Below are 19210 nucleotides of genomic sequence, written 5' to 3' on the forward strand. Positions count from 1 at the left end.
AAGTGTTTCCTTATTTACACACTATTGACTTCCTATTGAGACTCAAAATTTTAAGTACAACTGGTAAAGAATTCAATGGATCAAACTCAGTAAATCTGAAGTCACTGGAATAGAGGCCCCTAAGAAAAAAATGTGTCAATTTTAAAGGTCTTTCCTAACTGAAGACCATTTTGTGATAGAGCCAAAGGTTAATAAAATCAGTAGTGAATGTAGCAATTTTACAGATAAGCTATTCACAACAAGTGTAGTTACTTGAATAAAAAGCTAATTCAGTTCTGAAATGCCACATGCAGTAGCAGTGAATAGCTGCTTTTAGGTGCTTTCTGGAGGAGGATAAAATACAGAATCACGGCACTCTTCTCTTCAGCGTCCCTGGCTGCCTGTAAATTGCTGTGAATGGGGCTGTGGGCTGACAGGCTCTATTAAGACAAACTGCCTTTCTCATCGGAGAGATAAAATAAATCAGGTGTTTAGTCAAATTAAAATACTTCAGCTGGAGCAGGCCCTGGGGAGCACTGATCCACCTGACTAATCTGAGAGAAACTCAAGACAGATGTGGTTTGGGGATAGAGACGACCCCATGAAAAACACACACACACACACAAAACAAAAACCCTATTGCATTGTCTTTCCAGTTGGAGAATACAGTTTACAGCAGAGAGTGTCAGGCGCACTCTGTGTGTGATAGTGGATAAAAGCAGGCGCCCTAACTTGTAGAGAAGCTGTGTACAGAAGCTTTTTTTGCTGGTTCCTTTTTTTCAGTTTATGAAACTACTTCTGTTTTTATGAAGGAGAGATATTTTCTGGCAGTGGTTTTACGAATCATTTTAAGATAGCCTGGAGATGAGAAACAGATGATGTAGGCAGCTACTGATGACCTCTGCTGGCCTGGGCAGATCCTCAGGATCTGATCTACTTTTTTTCTAAGTTGATTTGATCAAACCTCAAAATGTAATTTAAGACAAGATCTCCTACATAGAGTTAGGCCACCTTCTAAGAGCATTCTATAGGGTCATTTGCCTTCCTTAATATGTAGTTAGGTTGCCCCACTACGTCTTATTAAATTGTCTACTTTTAAACAACTCTGGCAGTTGTTAGTTCCTTTGCTATGGCAAAGTTTCACGTTCAATTAAACTAGTATTTTTGAGATGAAGTAACTCGTGTTTGCAGGTTGATTAGTCAGTGTGATTTAGACTTGATATTATTTTTATTATAGCTGCATACAAATTTGCTGTTAATTAAAACAAGAATCCAGCACCATGGATTTTAAATACTTGAGTTTAAACCACTACATATGAACGAATACAATGGGTATAGAACAGAAAAATGACTATACGCATACATATGTATAGTCCTATATGTGTGTGTGGGTGTGTGTGTGTGTGTATGCACGCTGCCTCTCAGTCGTGTCCAACTCTTTGCAACCCCATGGACTGTAGCCCGTCAGGCTCCTCTGTCCATGGAATGCTCCAGGCAAGAATACTGGAGTGGGTTGCCGTTTCCTTGTCCAGGTGATCTTCCTGACCTAGAGATGTAATTGGCAGCTCCTGTTCCTCCTGCATTGGCAGGTGGATTCTTTTACCACTATCCCACAAAACTAGAAGTCATTTTACATTATATAAGAGGTTATATTATGTAAATGTATAGGCTAAAATGTGTGTGTGTATACATATATATCCACATGTATATTTCCCATTTCGGGAGCGATTTTAGATTTGTTATACTACTATATTTCATTCAAACTGCATTTGTCATGCCACTCACACCTATTCAAAAGATATACGTGCTTCTCAAATTTAGGGATAAGATAACAATAGCCTTATATGTGCACCTAACTTCTCGATTTAAATATACTGATCGTGGCTTGTTTTCTTCTTAAACATGTATCTTTTTTAAGGTCATTGAAAGACTTATTTAGAGATCACTGAATTTTTACAATTAAACAACTTGAGTAGCATGCTGATTTGTAAAAAGATTCAGTTAAATGGTGTTTCTCTATTAATTCAGGTATACATGTCTGTTAGTTTTGGAAGCATCTATTTATTTACGGACCTGTTAGCGTCACCTTGAACAGAAGAGGTTAAGAAGCCACTTATATGTTATCTTCAGCTTCTCTGTTTCCTATGCAGGGAAGAAAGAGAAATATATTAAAGGTTTTTGAAAAGATGTAGTTTAACCTAGGAGAGAAAAGAAAATTTTCCAGTCTTTACTGGGGAATCTAACTGCCAGATCCAACTCTTATATTGGTCCTTGCCCCAAACTTCCTGTGAACACTCTTCTTTATTAACAAAGAATTATGGCACAGTAACTTTACCATTGTCCAGTAAGTGTTCTCTTAACTCATCTCATATACGTTCAGTTCAGTTCAGTCATTCAGTCGTGTCTGACTCTTTGCGACCCCATGAACCGCAGCATACCAGGCCTCCCTGTCCATCACCAATACCTGGAGTTCACCCAAACCCATGTTCATTGAGTCAGTGATGCCATCCAACCTCGGTTGTCCCCTTTTCCTTCTGCCCTCAATCTTTCCCAGAATCAGGGTCTTTTCAAATTAAGTCAGATCTTCGAATCAGGTGGCCAAAGTATCGGAATTTCAGCTTCAGCATCAGTCGTTCCAATGAATATTCAGGACTGGTTTCCTTTAGGATGGACTGGTTGGATCTCCTTGCAGTCCAAGGGACTCTCAAGAGTCTTCTCCAACACCACAGTTCAAAACATCAATTCTTCAGCACTCAGCTTTCTTTATAGTCCAACTCTCACATCCATACATAACCACTGGAAAAACCATAGCCTTGACTAGACGGACCTTTGTTGGCAAAGTAATGTCTCTGCTTTTCAATGTGCTGTCTAGGTTAGTCATAACTTTCCTTCCAAGGAGTAAGCATCTTTTAATTTCATGGCTGCAATCACCATCTACAGTGATTTTGGAGCCCAGAAAAATAAAGTCAGCCACTGTTTCCACTGTTTCCCATCTATTTGCCATGAAGTGATGGGACCAGATGCCATGATCTTAGTTTTCTGAATGTTGAGCTTTAAGCCAACTTTTTCACTCTCCTCTTTCACCTTCATCAAGATGTAGGTATAACTATAAAATTACAGGTAAATCAGAATGTTGTTAATTCAGAATGTTGTTGTTACATACAAAAAATATATAATAAAATTTTCATATATCCCATTTATCTGTTCTAATAACTTCCAAAGTATTCTCCACACTATAGCCAGAATGCCCACATCATCTCTTGTTGAAAATATTTTAGTGATTTTGAAATTTTCTTAGAATAAACATGAAGTTCATCCAGCACGGTCTGTAAGGAGCTGAATGGTGTGACCTTCTCCTACCTCTCTAGTCTCATTTTGGAGAAGGCAATGGCACCCCACTCGATTACTCTTGCCTGGAAAATCCCATGGACGGAGGAGCCTGGTAGGCTGCAGTCCATGGGGTCGCTAAGAATCAGGCACGACTGAGTGACTTCACTTTCACTTTTCACTTTCATGCATTGGAGAAGGAAATGGCAACCCACTCCTGTGTTCTTGCCTGGAGAATCCCAGGGACGGCGGGGCCTGGTGGGCTGCCGTCTATGGGGTCGCACAGAGTCGGACACAACTGAAGTGACTTAACAGCAGCAGCAGCAGCAGAAGCCTCATTTAGTACTCTACTCTCCTTTGTTTTTTTGTTTGTTTTTGTCTAAGTTTTACTACCTTCTTTCAATTTCTGGAACACACACTGACACTCTCCACCACCACCTGGCACCCCCCAGGGCCTTTGTCTACGTTGGTTTCTCCTACTGAAAAGCTTCTTGACCACCCTCCAACTCTGACCAGTTAATTCTTCATGTTTCTGTTAACTTATTACTGATACTTTTTCAGGCATACCTTCCTGAGTCTTGGTCCTCCCAAACTTGGTTAAACCTCCCAGCAAGTATCTATCCTATTTATAATTCTTATGTAGTTGTAGTCTACACTTATATATGTGATTGCTTGATGAGGGTAAGAGTAGGAAACTCTGTCTGCTTTTTCTTGCTATGGTATCTGTATCCTTGGTTCTTGATATAGTACCTGAGATTCAGGAAATATTCTTTAATTAAAGTTTAATGAAATGAGTAAGTAAATTTCATACTTGTTTTATATCTCCTCATTCCTATATATCATTAACATCTATATTAGTTGAGCTTGTTTTACTTTGGAAGAGATTTTATGATTCCCCTCTAGGAACCTGATTTTGTATTTTAATATTTCTGGATCAAGAAGTTCTTTCTTTCACCAGGCTTAGATTCCTATTGCTGAAATAAAAACTCATTTAAAACAACCACTCTCAGTAGCTAGAAAGAACAACAGGTTACAATCCTTGAGATACAGAATTTGTTTCCGTATCAGTGAAGTACATTTTCTAATATCATTTATCTTATTTTTCTTTTAATTTTGATTTTAGGCCACCTTTCAGCTCAACAAATCTTTAAGGATTATGGAACATTGACAGTTTATTTAGTTATGTGTTTACTTATTTATTTTTAAGGACATGAATTGGCACTAATACCAAAGTAATCCTAAATATTGTAGCTTCTCAACTGATATCAGGTCTTACCTCGTGAGAATCATATATTAGTAAAGGCTAGCCAACATCCTTTGAAGGCTCCCTTTTCCCATGGGCCCACTCCAAAAATAGGTCCTTTCCTAATTAAAATATGTTCAGATTCTCAGATTGTCCTGGCGCTTTCTTAGCAGGAATGAGGGGAATTTCATAAGGAGATTGGAAGTCTCCTCTTCTACACAAACAAAAACTGGCAATCTTTATCTCTTTTGACAGCTGGTGGCATCTTTCTGAAAAGCTTTCAAAGCATAGATCATTTCTTCATAATGAAACCTGTGTGCTCACATACAGTGGGTTGAAATTCTCATCTTATGCTCCAGTAAAATGCTCTAATTTCAAGTCACAGAAGGATTCTGAGCCCTTTACTTAGGAGAGCCATGCAATTTGCCCATAAATAGGCTGTTCAGCACCATTAGTGCATACCGTGAGTGTGCAGTGACATCATAACCTTTTCAACCTTTTCAACCTTGAATGTGTTTTTTCCCTTTGAAGAATGACAAATGACAAAGGGGTGAGTGAGCCCCCCAAGCAATATTTTTGCCTTTAAGGATGAACCTGGGGACTTTAGCTTGATCCCCTCACAGGAGAAAAAAGAAATCAGTTTCATTGTCACCTGAAGCAAGACAGTTTTATTTATTTATTTTTTTCCTCTTTCTGTCCCTGGTCCCATAGCCAAGAGACACCTCGGACTTCTAAGCCTCAGACATAGATCTTTGCACGACAGAAAAATTTTATGAGGGCAGTGATCAGAAAAGTACTGAAATAACATTTATTAAGTACCTACTATGTCTTAGATTCTCTGTTAGTCATTGAGGGTAGAGGTGATTATAGAATATTAATACAACCTATAGTTTCTAATCTTTGGTACTAAATAGCATACGTTTCCTAGCTTGACAAGATAGATTTGGATGGAGAGGGAAGGGGAATGTGGTGAAAGGGAGAGAACAGAGTAGTTTCCTCTGTTTTGTTTTGTTTTAAAGAACAAGAGGGAAGAGTGAGTATTTTATTGGCAACAGTCCTTTTTGTTGGCAGGGCAATGACTAACTCTAGTGCTCATTCCATTGCTCTCCATAGAGTTCTTGCACTCACAGTGACCTCCAGTTATTGTCCCAGATTTTTGTGTCTTAGAGTAGTCCCTTTCTAAATCTGCCTACCCATTCACTTCCCTCATTCATTCAGAATTTTCTCAAACTTGTGAGATATCTTTTCACTTCCATTTTAGGTACACCTGAGAGTCTGGCAGAAAAAGAACGGCAGCTCTCTACCATGATTACCCAGCTGATCAGTTTACGGGAGCAGCTCCTGGCAGCACATGATGAACAGAAAAAACTGGCAGCCTCACAAATTGAGAAACAACGGCAACAAATGGACCTTGCTCGCCAACAGCAAGAACAGGTGAGCCCTGCAATAGGAGCTGATGAACTGGAGACGTGGAATGTGCCAAGCTCAGAGAGTAATCACATTGATTGGTTTATTTGTCATAAGCCTTCCTAAAAAAAAGACAAGGAAAGAAAGAAGCCTTCTGGAAATCCAGGGTTGTTGAGAATACTGAGGGGATATGTGGAGGACAAAGAAAGGCAAAATAGCAACTGGTCATAACTGAAATGATAACATTTTCCAGAATATTTGCATTTGATTAATTACTCAGGGATACTTGTTCATGTAGGTATCACATATATCCCCGGTGTAGCTTAACCATGAGTAAATTGTTTCTCTTTGGACTTCTTTTCTCATCCAGTAAAAGAAGATCCTGGCCTAGAAAAACTTTGAGAATCTTTCAACTTACTGGTTCAAGCTAGGGTGACTACATGTCTCATTTTTTCCAGGATAGCTCTGATTAATGTCTGTTTTCCAGAGTAATTATTAATACTCCCCTCTTCCACCTGTGAAAGTTGTCCTGGCTAGGCTGATAAATTATATGGTCACTCTCTTTTAGCATAGGTAAATCATTAAAAACAAATTAACACATGGCTCCTGGAAGAATTTGACTTCATTGATTTAGAAGTGAGAAGGAAGAAAAATAGCAAAGTTTAAGTGTGTATCTTTTAAAAAATAAATCACTTTCCCAAATGTTTTTCCTGTCTCATAAGAGTACATTAATCTAACAACAAGGATCCTATAGAGTAGTCCCTGATGCTTTAGATCAGACAGATCCAAATTAATGTGCAGTTTTTAGGAATCTGACATTATTACTGGAATTATCTTTTCAGTTAACTGTATTTTATAGGGGTATATAGAGCAATATATGCTCTGTTGATTTTAATGAGTTGTGACGTCTGGTATTTTATATGCTTGAATATTTGCCCACATGTAGGAATATGGACTCAGCCCCTAATGGAAAATAACATAAAGGAACACTGTAAAAAATCAGAAGTTAGAATGTCATTTAGCCATCCAGAGATGACACAGTAATTAACTATTGACACTTGTGAATAAGCTAGCACAAATTAATCTTGACACATTTGCAGACGAGTGATATCTTACAGTGAACACTTTGTAATTATATTTCAAAATGAAAATTAAATGACACTTAAAACTAGGTTGTCATGCTCAATGAAGCGAGCATGTAGCTCAACCGATTGGCAAATAAAATTCAGAATTTGAGCCACATGGTGCTTATGTACCATACTTCACTGTGTCAAACCCATACGTCTAGAGTGGATGATAGTAATTGCACTGTGGTGTTTTGGATGCATTTCTATGCAGCACTTTATCATTTAGGAGGGACCATCAATATTAGATGTCTAGCGGTGTTTCACTGGATTGCTAAGAGGAAATAAATATTCAGAGATCCAGCATGTATACCTAGAGTTGCAGAGTTGTCCATTTCTGATTTGAATGGTGGTAAGCAGAGTGAGCCTTTTCAACCTGATTAAATACTATTTCCATTTTGCTTATGAAGCTTTGGGGAGGAGTGGTCCCGTTTCTGAAACTGCAGTCTATGTTAGGGGCAGCTTTATCATGACTTCTAGTATGAACCAGTCATCACCAGAAACCATTAAGCCATATTTGGGGGCAGACTGCTATTTGTCATCTTCTGCTGAAAGGAATGTAATTTGGGTATTTCCCTCTACTCTAGGCTAAAATATCAAAAAGACTCAGAAAGTATACAGCTGAGGGGCAATTCACACTCATTTCCAACACTGTCCATTTTAGAATGTTTTGGAAATAGAAGAAATAGGGAAGAAATAACTCTTGCCTATAGGCATCATGAAACCAAGTCGTCCTAAGAGCTTTCTGGGCATTTTTTCTCTGGCTTCCTAGGTTGGCAGTGAGTGTGTTCTCACTAAGGGGCATTCCCATGGGTTTCAAGCTCCAGCAGCTCAGATTTTGAGGTAATAAGCAGCCTGACACCTAACTCATGTTTTATAGTAAACACTATTATCCTAAAGAAGTTCTTTGCTCTCCTGAGGGGAAGATTCAGTCTTCAATGGGGCTTGCATTAAGTAGTTAATGTTTTTTTTTATAGACCAGATGACATGTTAAGATGTTGAATTTGTTGGATGAAGCAAGGGAATACAAAACTTATATGTGGATCCTGTACTATAAAACTAACACATTACAGTAAAAAAAGATGTGAATAAATATGAAATTTTGTTTGTTTAAAAAAAAAGCTTTGTATGTTACACATTACATCAGCAAAAAAAAGATAAAAGTTTTTGCTTTTTGCTGTTTTTTTTTCTTTTGACATTCCCTTGACAATATTTGTAAGCATTATCAGTTCTAAAAATCTTTACAGTAGAAAAGGTCTCACCAAAGTAGGCCATATTATAAGTAATAGAAAGTTCTTTCATGTCTTTGCTTATGGATTTTAATTTTTAAATCCAAATTAAGCTCCTCAGAAACATGTAGCCAGAGTTTTCCTGTCTTTACTCTCCAAGGATCAGATTTTGAAACTCCCATTCTTTCCAGATGACCAGTGCAGATATAGATGAACTGCTCACAAATGTAATACAAGGTGGGTAGTTTTCATGTACAGGTCAAGATTTAGGGGTAAGCAGAGAGATGGCACCCATTTGAAATATTTCCCTTCTCTCCAACTTTCTGATTCTGCCTCTCTCATTTTGTGGGAATTCTTTCATATTAGAAGTACAGTAAAACATTCTTGTAATACCAGGAGATGTACCTCAGGTAATGGCAAAGGTGTAAGCATTTCATTTTAACTTAATGAAATTTTATTTCTGATAGATTGCAAGACAACAGCAGCAACTTCTGCAACAGCAGCACAAAATTAATCTCCTGCAACAACAGATCCAGGTCTGTGTATTTATTACTCTCGTCTGATTATACTTAGATACTTTCCTCCTTGAAATGGAATTTAAAATGCTGCAAATGCACCCTTCTCTTTTAAACAGCACCAATAGGGCTTTTATTCAAGGATGTTGTATACAGTTGTATAAGTGGATGTAGGAAATATCGACTTGGTGGAAGCCTAAGCATTCTTTTCTGATGTGATGCATAAGCAGGATAAACCTTACCTTTTTTACCATCTACCATTTGACTAATACAACCTAGTGAAAACGTAATGGTTTCCAAGGTGGCATACTCGTGCAGTTTTATTGCCACAAATTTACTTGTTCTGTATTTTACCGTCTGATAGTATCATGGGTAGAAGCTTAAGTTTATTTGCTTGTTAGGATGTCTGATTGAGCCAACTATGAGAAGAATCTTATGATCTAGGAAAAGGTTGGTAATAATTAATTTGTTCTTTTTAGATATTAACTGCATTTCTGCTAGGTGCTGAAAGGAATATAAAAATTAGTAATTGTCTTCAAGAAGCTTATAGTCTAGAAAGGAAGAAAAACTTGTTCTTGAGTAATTGTAACACAGTTTAGAAATTTCTTTTTCTTTATTCCTTTTTTTTTTTTTTTTTTTTTGTGGCAGGGTAACACAATTCAGAGATCATAATTACAATGGCCTGAGAAAGAATTCTGGTTTCTGTTATTCCATTAGATATTTGACAGTTAATTCAACTAACAGCTATTTGACATAGATAAGGGAAGTGATCTCCATTTTTGGATATGCGCATAGGTGAGTGTGTGACTTCTAAAAAGCCTTAGAGAAAGCAACTGGTTGTCTGGTGATTAAACCTCAGGCATACTGATCCCAGAGTTACCTGTACCCACCACAGCCTCTGGGTTTCTCTTGGTTGTTGTAGATATTTTCTATACCAGGATATATTATTCAGCCTAGTTGGGGCACTATATTTTGAATTATATTAGTCCTTTCCTTGGGATTAGTATTACACCTTCCTATGTTTTTAAAAATCATTTACATGAAGTTATAACTTATTTCACCTTACCAATGAAAGTCAGTGATTTAGATCTTTGCTTCATTGTGTAGTCACACTTAGTGTTCTGGGCAGTAGTCACTGCATCTAAAATACTGATTTGGTGTCTGAAGAAGTATTTGTAACATAATTTGGCACTTTGTCCATCTTTACTGGGAAGTTTTAACTAGTGTTTGTTGTTGTTTTAATTAGTTTAATTAGTTTTAATTAGTTCTGATTCTGTATTCCATACTCAAGTCTATATGATTCAAAATAATGAATCCAAACATAATAGATAGTATGTCTCTGGCATTTTGGACAGTCAGCTTTTATAATTAAATCTTAGAATAATTTTTTATCCTGATATCTTATGACTCATGCTGAGATCCTTAATTAAATAACTGTCCAGGTGTTCCCTTGCTCTGCCCTTATTAGAATTTCCAGTGTGTCTCCCACTGCTAAGGTCAAGATTTTTAGCCTGTGGCTTCCTACATTTTTCTCTAGATCCCTCTCTAAGAACTTGGTAGGTGTTAAATAACCTGATTGTTTAGAGTACTCTGTTTCTCCTATTTGTAAAGCAGAAATGGGAGAAATTCCCTGAGATGTTTTCATATCAGATCAGATCAGTTGCTCAGTCGTGTCCGACTCTTTGCGACCCCATGAATCGCAGCACGCCAGGCCTCCCTGTCCATCACCAACTCCCGGAGTTCACTGAGACTCACGTCCATCGAATCAGTGATGCCATCCAGCCGTCTCATCCTCTGTCATTCCCCTCTCCTCCTGCCCCCAATCCCTCCCAGCGTCAGAGTCTTTTCCAATGAGTCAACTCTTCGCATGAGGTGGCCAAAGTACTGGAGTTTCATATCAGTTACTTATTATTAATGTTTTTACTACCTCTTTATTACCTACTTCATTATTTGTTTTGAATATATTTCACTTCTTAGTCCAAAGTTGTTTGCATTAACTGATGTCTTAACTGATGTGTGCCTGTGGTACTGAGGATCTCAGATGAATAGCAACAAAATTAGTTCAGGATATCTTTGTGAAATATTATAGGCATTTATCGATTACATATGATTTTATAGTCATAATGACTGTATGAGTTGAAATCTTTTTCAGGAAACTAGAACACAATCTTAAAATATTATTTGTCAGAATGTTCAATTTGAGAAGACAAGAAAATTGGTTTTTCTAGTGTTTTAATAGAAGTTCAGTTGCTTTAAATTTTATACATATTTCTCATTGTTTAAATTTAAAAAAATTGAAGCCTATCAGGCCTTGATCTCAGCAGTATGAACTATAAAAATCATAGACAGATTCAAAATAGTTACATTAATTTTAGAAATATGGGATTCTTTGTAACAAGAATTCATATTTTATTTAAAAAAAAAAAAAGAGGAGGCAATAATCTGTATTACAGTTTAATCTCTCCTGAGCTACTGCTTCACTGCGTATCTTGTCAGTGTTTATCTAATCGAGTATACGACCATTCAAAGAATTTTTCAAATACTGAAAAACATTTACTCCTTACACAAAACATATTCATCTCTGACACAAAGCACGTATTTGATATTCAGAATTTTAGTTATTTTTTTGGAAGGAAAATGGGTTAACTGTATTTTCACATAAGGTTTTTGGCCAGCCATAGGCATGATCAAACTTAAGAGAGAGACTTTTGTTGGACTCATTTTAATTTGAGCAAAATATGAGATTTAAGGAATGCTTCAAACATTTTTCTATCATGAAGAAACATTCTCTCTTTTAAAAGCAAAACAAAACAGAGATTAAAATAAGATAAATACAAAACCTAACCTCTCTTCTAAAACTGAATGAATACAGTGACAATTTGAGATCCGAAGTTTGACCTTTTCCCTTCTTTTAAAATCTTGTATTCTAGAACTTATTTCCTAACAGGGTCAGCAAGATTAAGCCTTGGCAATTGGCCATAGATCCTAAGTATCACGTGATTACATTCAAGATTGTTCTTTACTTCTAGTTCAGAATGCTGACTTCTGAATTAGTGCTTGTTGCTTTGGAATTTGCAAGCTGTAATAAAAAGAAAGGAAAGTGTCTAACCTATTATAACAACCACACACAAACTCGTCTGGGTCTATAATAATGGAAACAAATGAAAACCTGAATGATTTGCACACATTGAAAGGCAGAATTCTTCATTAGCGATAGGAAAAGGCAGGATTAAGATAGTATTATAAAAAGTCCTTGAGCTTATTTTTTTTATTTGCAGTCATTCAAAACGTATTCTGTATATGTAATTAGAAATTATTTCATTTATGTATTTTTTCCTTGAATATAATTTTAATGTAATTTCATCTTGGTGAAGTATAACTAAATTTTTAAAGAGATATACTTTTAAGACTATGTGGACTTCCCAGGTGGCACTAGTGGTAAAGAACCCGCCTGCCAATGCAGGAGACCCAAGAGACATGGTTTTCATTCATGGGTCGGGAAGATCCCCTGGAGGAGGGCATGGCAGCCCGCTTCAGTATTCTTGCCTGGAGAATTTCATGAACAAAGGAGCCTGGCAGACTAGAGTCCATAGGGTCACACAGAGTCAGACACGACTGAAGTGATTTAGCACGCATGCATGGTCTTTAAGCCATGCTGAAATTGTAAAATGAATGATTTTATGAATTAGTGTTTTTATACTTTTGATGAGTCAATTTTTACCATTTAAAAAATCAGGTTAATAACTTTAAATTATTTTTAAAATTCTTTAATATCAACAGATCTTTTAGGAGGCTGTTTGCTTAGTGAATTCCAATCCCTCTGTTTGTGCTTTGGGGAAAATGGTGATTCCTCTAATCTGTTACACAGTAAGTAATTCCCTGGATAAGATCAGATCAGATCAGTTGTTCAGTCGTGTCTGACTCTCTGCAACCCCATGAACCATAGCACGCCAGGCCTCCCTGTCCATCACCAACTCCCAGAGTTCACTCAAACTCATGTCCGTCGAGTCGGTGACACCATCCAACCATCTCATCCTCTGTTATCCTCTTCTCCTCCTGCCCTCAATCTTTCCCAGTATCAGGGTCTTTTCAATTGAGTCAGCTCTTTGCATCAGGTGGCCAAAATATTGGAGTTTCAGCTTCAACATGAGTCCTTCTAATGAACACCCAGGACTGATCTCCTTTAGGATGGACTGGTTGGATCTTCCTGTAGTCCAAGGGACTCTCAAGAGTCTTCTCCAACACCACAGTTCAAAAGCATCAATTCTTTGGCACTCAGCTTTCTTTATAGTCCAACTCTCACATCCATACATAACCACTGGAAAAACCATAGCCTTGACTAGACTGACCTTTGTTGACAAAGTAATGTCTCTGCTTTTTAATATGCTGTCTAGGTTGGTCATAACTTTCCTTCCAAGGAGTAAGCATATTTTAATTTCATGGCTTCAATCACCATCTACAGTGATTTTGGAGCCTCCCAAAATAAAGTCAGCCACTGTTTCCACTGTTTCCCCATCTATTTGTCATGAAGTGATGGGACTGGATGCCATGATCTTAGTTTTCTGAATGTTGAGCTTTAAGCCAGCTTTTTCACTCTCTTTCACTTTCATCAAGAGGCTCTTTAGTTCTTCACTTTCTGTCACAAGGGTGGTGTCATCTGCGTATCTGAGGTTATTGATATTTCTCCTGGATAATTCCCTGGATATGAGGCCCAAAAAGTTAGATATTTTTGATATTTCTGGGACAGAAATGCAGCTTTACAGGTGTTCTAATGGTAAAGAACTCACCTGCCAGTGCAGGAGACATGAGACGTAGGTTTGATCCTTGGGCAGGGAAGATCCCCTGGAGGAGAGCATGGCAACCCACTCCAGTATTCTTGCCTGGAGAATCCTATGGACAGAGGAGCCTGGCAGGCTATAGTCCATAGGGTTGCAAAGAGTTGGACATGACTTAAGCAACTTAGCATGGACAGAAATAGCACAGTTTTTATCAAGTTTGTGGAAAGCAAAACTAACAGATCATGGAATATGAATCCTTGAATTTGGGAATATTGCTCTTGCTGTAACTCCAAAGACCAAATAACTGCTTCAGTAATTTCTTTCTCTTTGTCTCCCACATTGCACCATAGTATCTTAGTCAGTCTTTTGAAGCATTTTATTTATGAATTATATTGACTAGTAAACAAAATTCACTTTGAATCCATTGGATATATCAGCACATATTTACAACATTTTAATCAGTCATGAAATATAAGTCTAATCTATGCAAACTAGAAAATATTTTATAACTCTTGATTTCTTGATCCATCCATATATTTATTCATCTAACCTCATTTGACCATGTCATGGTTTTGCAATCTAGAGAAGATATTCTTCATGGACATATCATATTTTTTGGTTTTGATAGAATGTCAGTAGAAACATATTTAATGACAGCATTTTGTTGCTAGAACTTAATCTTTGCAAGAGAATTCACTTTATTAAAACATCTCTAAGAGACACTTCCTTTTTTCAGACCTGAGTGGTGTGATCCATATATTCATGTCTCTTTAGACCTCAGTTTTAGAGTTAATTCAGGTGGCTGCGCTGTGCACTATATAGGCAGTATCCTCTCCTCACACCACTGACCTGTCAGCAGTGGTCTCTGAAGAAGGGACTGGTTGGTTGGGATTTTATTTGGCATTTGGCTTCCTGGGCCAGAGCCAGTGATTCAGTTAATTAATATACATATACCGTTGGGGGTAAAATTGTGAAACTTGAAATCTGTGGTTATTTGTTAATCATTATGATTAATATATGGGCTTCCCAGGTGGTGCTAGTAGTAAAGAATCTGCTTGCCAACGCAGGAGAGATAAAAGACGCAGATTTCATCCCTGGGTTGAGAAGATCCCCTGAAGAAGGAAATAACTGAAGCGTTTCCAGACATGTTTCAGACATGACTGAAGCAACTTAGCCTGATTAATATACAATATTCATTGTCTTTCTGTCACCATTTAATACATGAATTAGATGATGAACTCAGTCCGTGGAAGGCCTGAACTAATGCCATTGCTGCTGCTTTGCAGATACTTTCTCTTATCTGAAAACTTCTCTTTTAAACGCTCTGATTATACATGCTGCTTATTTACACAACCAAGTGTTTGTCTCTCCACTGAAGCGTCATTCTATTCTTTAGGAGTATGTGAGTATTTTTCATACGTAGTGTTTTCTATTTTGATTATAATATATTCATCTGTGCTGTTTGCATATTTTGTGCGTCTGTGTCTTTGTCATGTGGTGGAGTGCCATTAAATTGTGTTCTCCTTTCTTCCTACATAACCAGTAGACGTATTAATATTATGAGTAGAGAGGTGATTGTTCTTAAACCATTAAACAGAATAACTTGAAATGTACTCTCACCTTTTAAGGAGATAAACCTTGCCTCTTGTTTCCTTCAATATGATTAACTACAGGCACTTCAGGTATCTGCTGAGCAGAATAAGGACTACCTTTTTATGTGAAGTAGTTGTCTAAAGATCAGAAATAATTACTTTGTACATTAGCCTTCATGGCCTGCATGACCTGGTTAATTAATTTTTTGCCAGGATAATAATAATAGATATATATTTGAAGATATGCTTCATCATTTAGTATCTAATTGACCTCTAATTTTAAGAGCTGGACCTTGCATTTATTGTCTTTTGGAATTGGCTGAACAGACGGCAGAAAGACTGAGGAAAGTGAGGAACCCTGCAATCTCACGTAGTTCCTCTGTTTTATGTTGTATATGTTGTATCTCTTTGTTAATTGTATTTAGCATTGATAAACAAAAAGCAATTACACTGCTCCTGTTTTGGCTCTAGCAAATAGTCCTTTTTTGGGTGTTATTGATCAGGTAAGGGATCTCCTTTCAACAGCCTCTGAACAGGACTAAATAAACCCATTGCAAGTAACGCGATACTTCTATTAGCATTGTATGTGTATCTGATACTCTCGCAATGAAATGAGAATTCTAAACAAAGCTTAGAAGTCTAGGATTAGCCCCCAGTTTCAGCAAACCCTTAAAATATTTTGTAATTCTATCTTCAATCATGAATTAGCCGGGAAAAACAGACCCTCTCTCCTCTATTTCTCTGCTGTATGCTGTTTTTAATTGCCCATGGGCAGGCTGCTGTGATCTTTGAAAGTTTAAATCCAAGATAAAAATGCAAATCTAATTATTTCTTTTATGTAATCGAATTAACTTTTTAAGTAATGATAGATGCTCTATAGCCCGCTTCTAACATTTTAATAATGAAGTTTCTGAATTATAAAGAATAGGTAAAGCTGCTATAATTCATGAATAGCAATGGCCTTAGATAAAAATATAAATTCTTATTGTGGATTAGAAACTTTGCATGAGTTAATCATGCTACATGGTTAAAGTTGGAGTGGATCTAGAAATAAAAAGAGGTTATACTGAACCAGATTCTTTTAGCTGCTATATAGAATTATTAATCAGCTTGCTACCTATTTTCTTATGGCAAAGATCTCATTCAGCTGACCAGAGCCTGATGGTGAATCTCAGTGCTTTTCATGCACTATCCTTCAGTTTCCTGAACTCTCTCTAGGTGACTCTCCCTTTTGTATCTTATCTACTTCTGCTTATCTCTCAGACTTTACTCCCCAGCTCCTTCTCAAATCAGGGAAAATTCAAGGAAGCCAAAGCCTCTGCTTCTTTGGGATTAAAGAAGAGTGGAGAGTGCATTACCTCTTAAGGAGCAGGAGGGTATGGAGCCCAGTAGGCGGATGATCCAGGTGGTGCCAGCATATGACATTACATAACATTGAATCAGTTCCCCAGGGAAAAAGCAGCTCTTTTCTCTTTTTCCCTTGATCTCTCTGATTACATTGAGGGCTCAGTTTAGTGTTAGTACACTTTAAGCCCTTTTCAGGTTGTGCTAATCTCTCCCTTTGTAGGCGAGAGAGATCATCTTAAGTCTCGGAGCTTTGGGGGACAATAGTGCTTAGAATTAAAGTAAAACTTTTATTTTTATTGTTACATTATCATTTACTTATGACAAGTGATTTTCTATTGAATTTCCTCTTGTTTTTCTATTTGAGGTAGTGCTTTTGAAATAAATGTATTTAAGCAAAAAAAAGAAGTCAATTTAAATAAAACTGTAAGTAAATAATAATTGGGTACTTGGATATGGCAAAGGTTATAAAGACAGTTCTTTAATGATGGAATTTTAAGACAATATTGCCGGAGCACTACCCTGAGAGATGTCAGATGTCCGGCTTCCTTTCTTCTGCTTTCATAGAATGTTAAACTCGGTCACATGCTCTAGTGGTCCCCATGGCTCTCACTCACTGATCAGGGGTAGGGTGGGCACCTATTCCTATTGTACAACAATATAGTGAGTTTACTGTTAAGCTATACAGAAAAATAACCCTAAGTTTATGTTTTTTTCTACTTTTTTTTGGAATTAAAATGCCTTTTCCTTTTATGAAGCACAGGTCATAGTAGATAGGGTGTGCTTCATTTCTTTGTTTTCCAGTAATTTTAGTTGGTAAAATAAAAAGTTCCCAAATATATGTTAAGTTCCCACTTCTGTTTTTCTTTGAAATTTCTTTGGAACTCTTTCTCTAGTGCAAATCCTTTACTGTATACAAGGGAGCTCAGGCATAGACAACTCGTCCAGGCTTAAAACGCTACAAGTTGTCAGAGCCATGAGTGGAAGCCAACTGTCTTTGACTTCTAGACTAGTGCTATTTCCAACATTCCAGGTTGTATCTCAATTTGCCCTTTTTGTGATATGAAAATCTTAGTGCACTTGAGTTTCCCAGTTTGTAAACTGTGGATAATAATACCTAACATATAAAATCTCATTACACTCTCTTTATCCTTAAATAGAAAAAAAAAAAAAAGAAGAAGATTGGCCATTAGAATCAGTTTATCTCAGAACTAGTACAACTCTGGCTGCATCCTCACAAAGAAAGAGATAAAAAGAACAAAATTGGAATCTTTTTGTAACATGGTATGAAATATATTTATGGCTGAGTGATTCTTTTGGTGCGTGCATGCTAAGTTGCTTCAGTCATGTCCAACTCTGTGCAGTGCTATGGACTGTAGCCCGCCAGGCTTCTCTGTCCATGGGATTCTCCAGGCAAGAACACTGGAGTGGGTTGCCATGCCCTCCTCCAGGGGATCTTCCTGACCCAAGGATCAAACCCAAATCTCTTAAGTCTCTTGCATTAGCAGGCAGGTTTGTGTCTCAGCTGGTAAAGAATCCGTCTGCAATGTGGGAGACCTGGGTTCGATCCATGGGTTGGGAAGATGCCCTGGAGAAGGGAAAGGCTACCCACTCCAGTATTCTGGCCTGGAGAATTCTGTGGACTGTATAGTCCGTGGACGACTGAGCAACTTTCACTTCACTTCACTTCACTTCTTTACCACTAGCACCACCTGGGAAGCCCAATTCTTTTTTTTTTTATTTTAAAAATTGATTTAATTGACATTTAATTGAGCTACAATGTTGTCTTAGCTTCTTTTTTTTTCTTTTTTTATTCATATGTATTTAATATAAATTTATTTATTTTAATTGGAGGCTAATTACTTTACTATATTGTATTGGTTTTGCCATACATCAACATGAATCCACCACGGGTGTACACATGTTCCCCATCCTGAACCCCCCTCCCACCTCCCTCCCCATACCATCCCTCTGGGTCATCCCAGTCCACCAGCCCCGAGCATCCTGTATCATGCATTGAACCTGGACTGGCGATTTGTTTCACATATGATATTATACATGTTTCAATGCCATTCTCCCAAATCATCCCACCCTTGCCAATTCTTTTGGTATTTAAATATAAATGTCGTAGTTAATGATACTGTTGAGTTGGCAAAAAAATTCTATGGATCCAAATGCATTTTTGGCTGACCCAATACTTTCTAGGGGCTTAAAAGTGATAGGTCTCTATGGTGAGGCTCAGTCACCTTTAATGTTAGTACTTGTTTTTATAGCAATCTTCTGGAGTGTTGAAAGTGAGCAGTGAGTGACAGTGGTTTAAAATTATTTTTTCTGTGAAATTGGTTAATTTGATATATATGAAGAATGTTTGAATCTGAGTACTTTTAAGCTGGATTTGTACATATAAATAGAAGGTATAAAGAATAAAATGCATTGCTTCAGAGTGTATGTAATCTAGAACCAGCACAAGTATCAGGGACAAATAAATCAAGATTTAAATTCCAGTTCTACTACTTATTAGTTCTGTAACATGTTTTGCTACTTACTAGCTATAACAAAAGTTACTTCATGTCGCTGAGCATGTGTTTCCTAATTCCTAAAAAGATGAATAATGATAGTACCTTACTAGCTGTGGGATTGGAGAAGGCAATGGCAACCCACTCCAGTACTCT

General features: G+C 37.2%; 1 protein-coding gene across 37 annotated transcripts in view; it reads left to right on the forward strand.

Moving 5' to 3' along the window:
• The window catches only part of SOX6 (SRY-box transcription factor 6), a 711458-nt gene that overhangs the window by 486117 nt on the left and 206131 nt on the right, over positions 1-19210 (forward strand). For all 37 annotated transcript variants that reach the window (XM_055548488.1, XM_055548501.1, XM_055548492.1 and 34 more), the window contains 2 exons: positions 5811-5983; positions 8777-8845. In XM_055548488.1, the coding sequence (XP_055404463.1) occupies positions 5811-5983; positions 8777-8845 (242 nt within the window). The remainder of the gene's footprint in view (positions 1-5810; positions 5984-8776; positions 8846-19210) is intronic.

The sequence above is a fragment of the Bubalus kerabau genome, chromosome 15, assembly GCF_029407905.1.
Source record: "Bubalus kerabau isolate K-KA32 ecotype Philippines breed swamp buffalo chromosome 15, PCC_UOA_SB_1v2, whole genome shotgun sequence".
In the NCBI taxonomy this organism is placed as follows: Eukaryota; Metazoa; Chordata; class Mammalia; order Artiodactyla; family Bovidae; genus Bubalus; species Bubalus kerabau.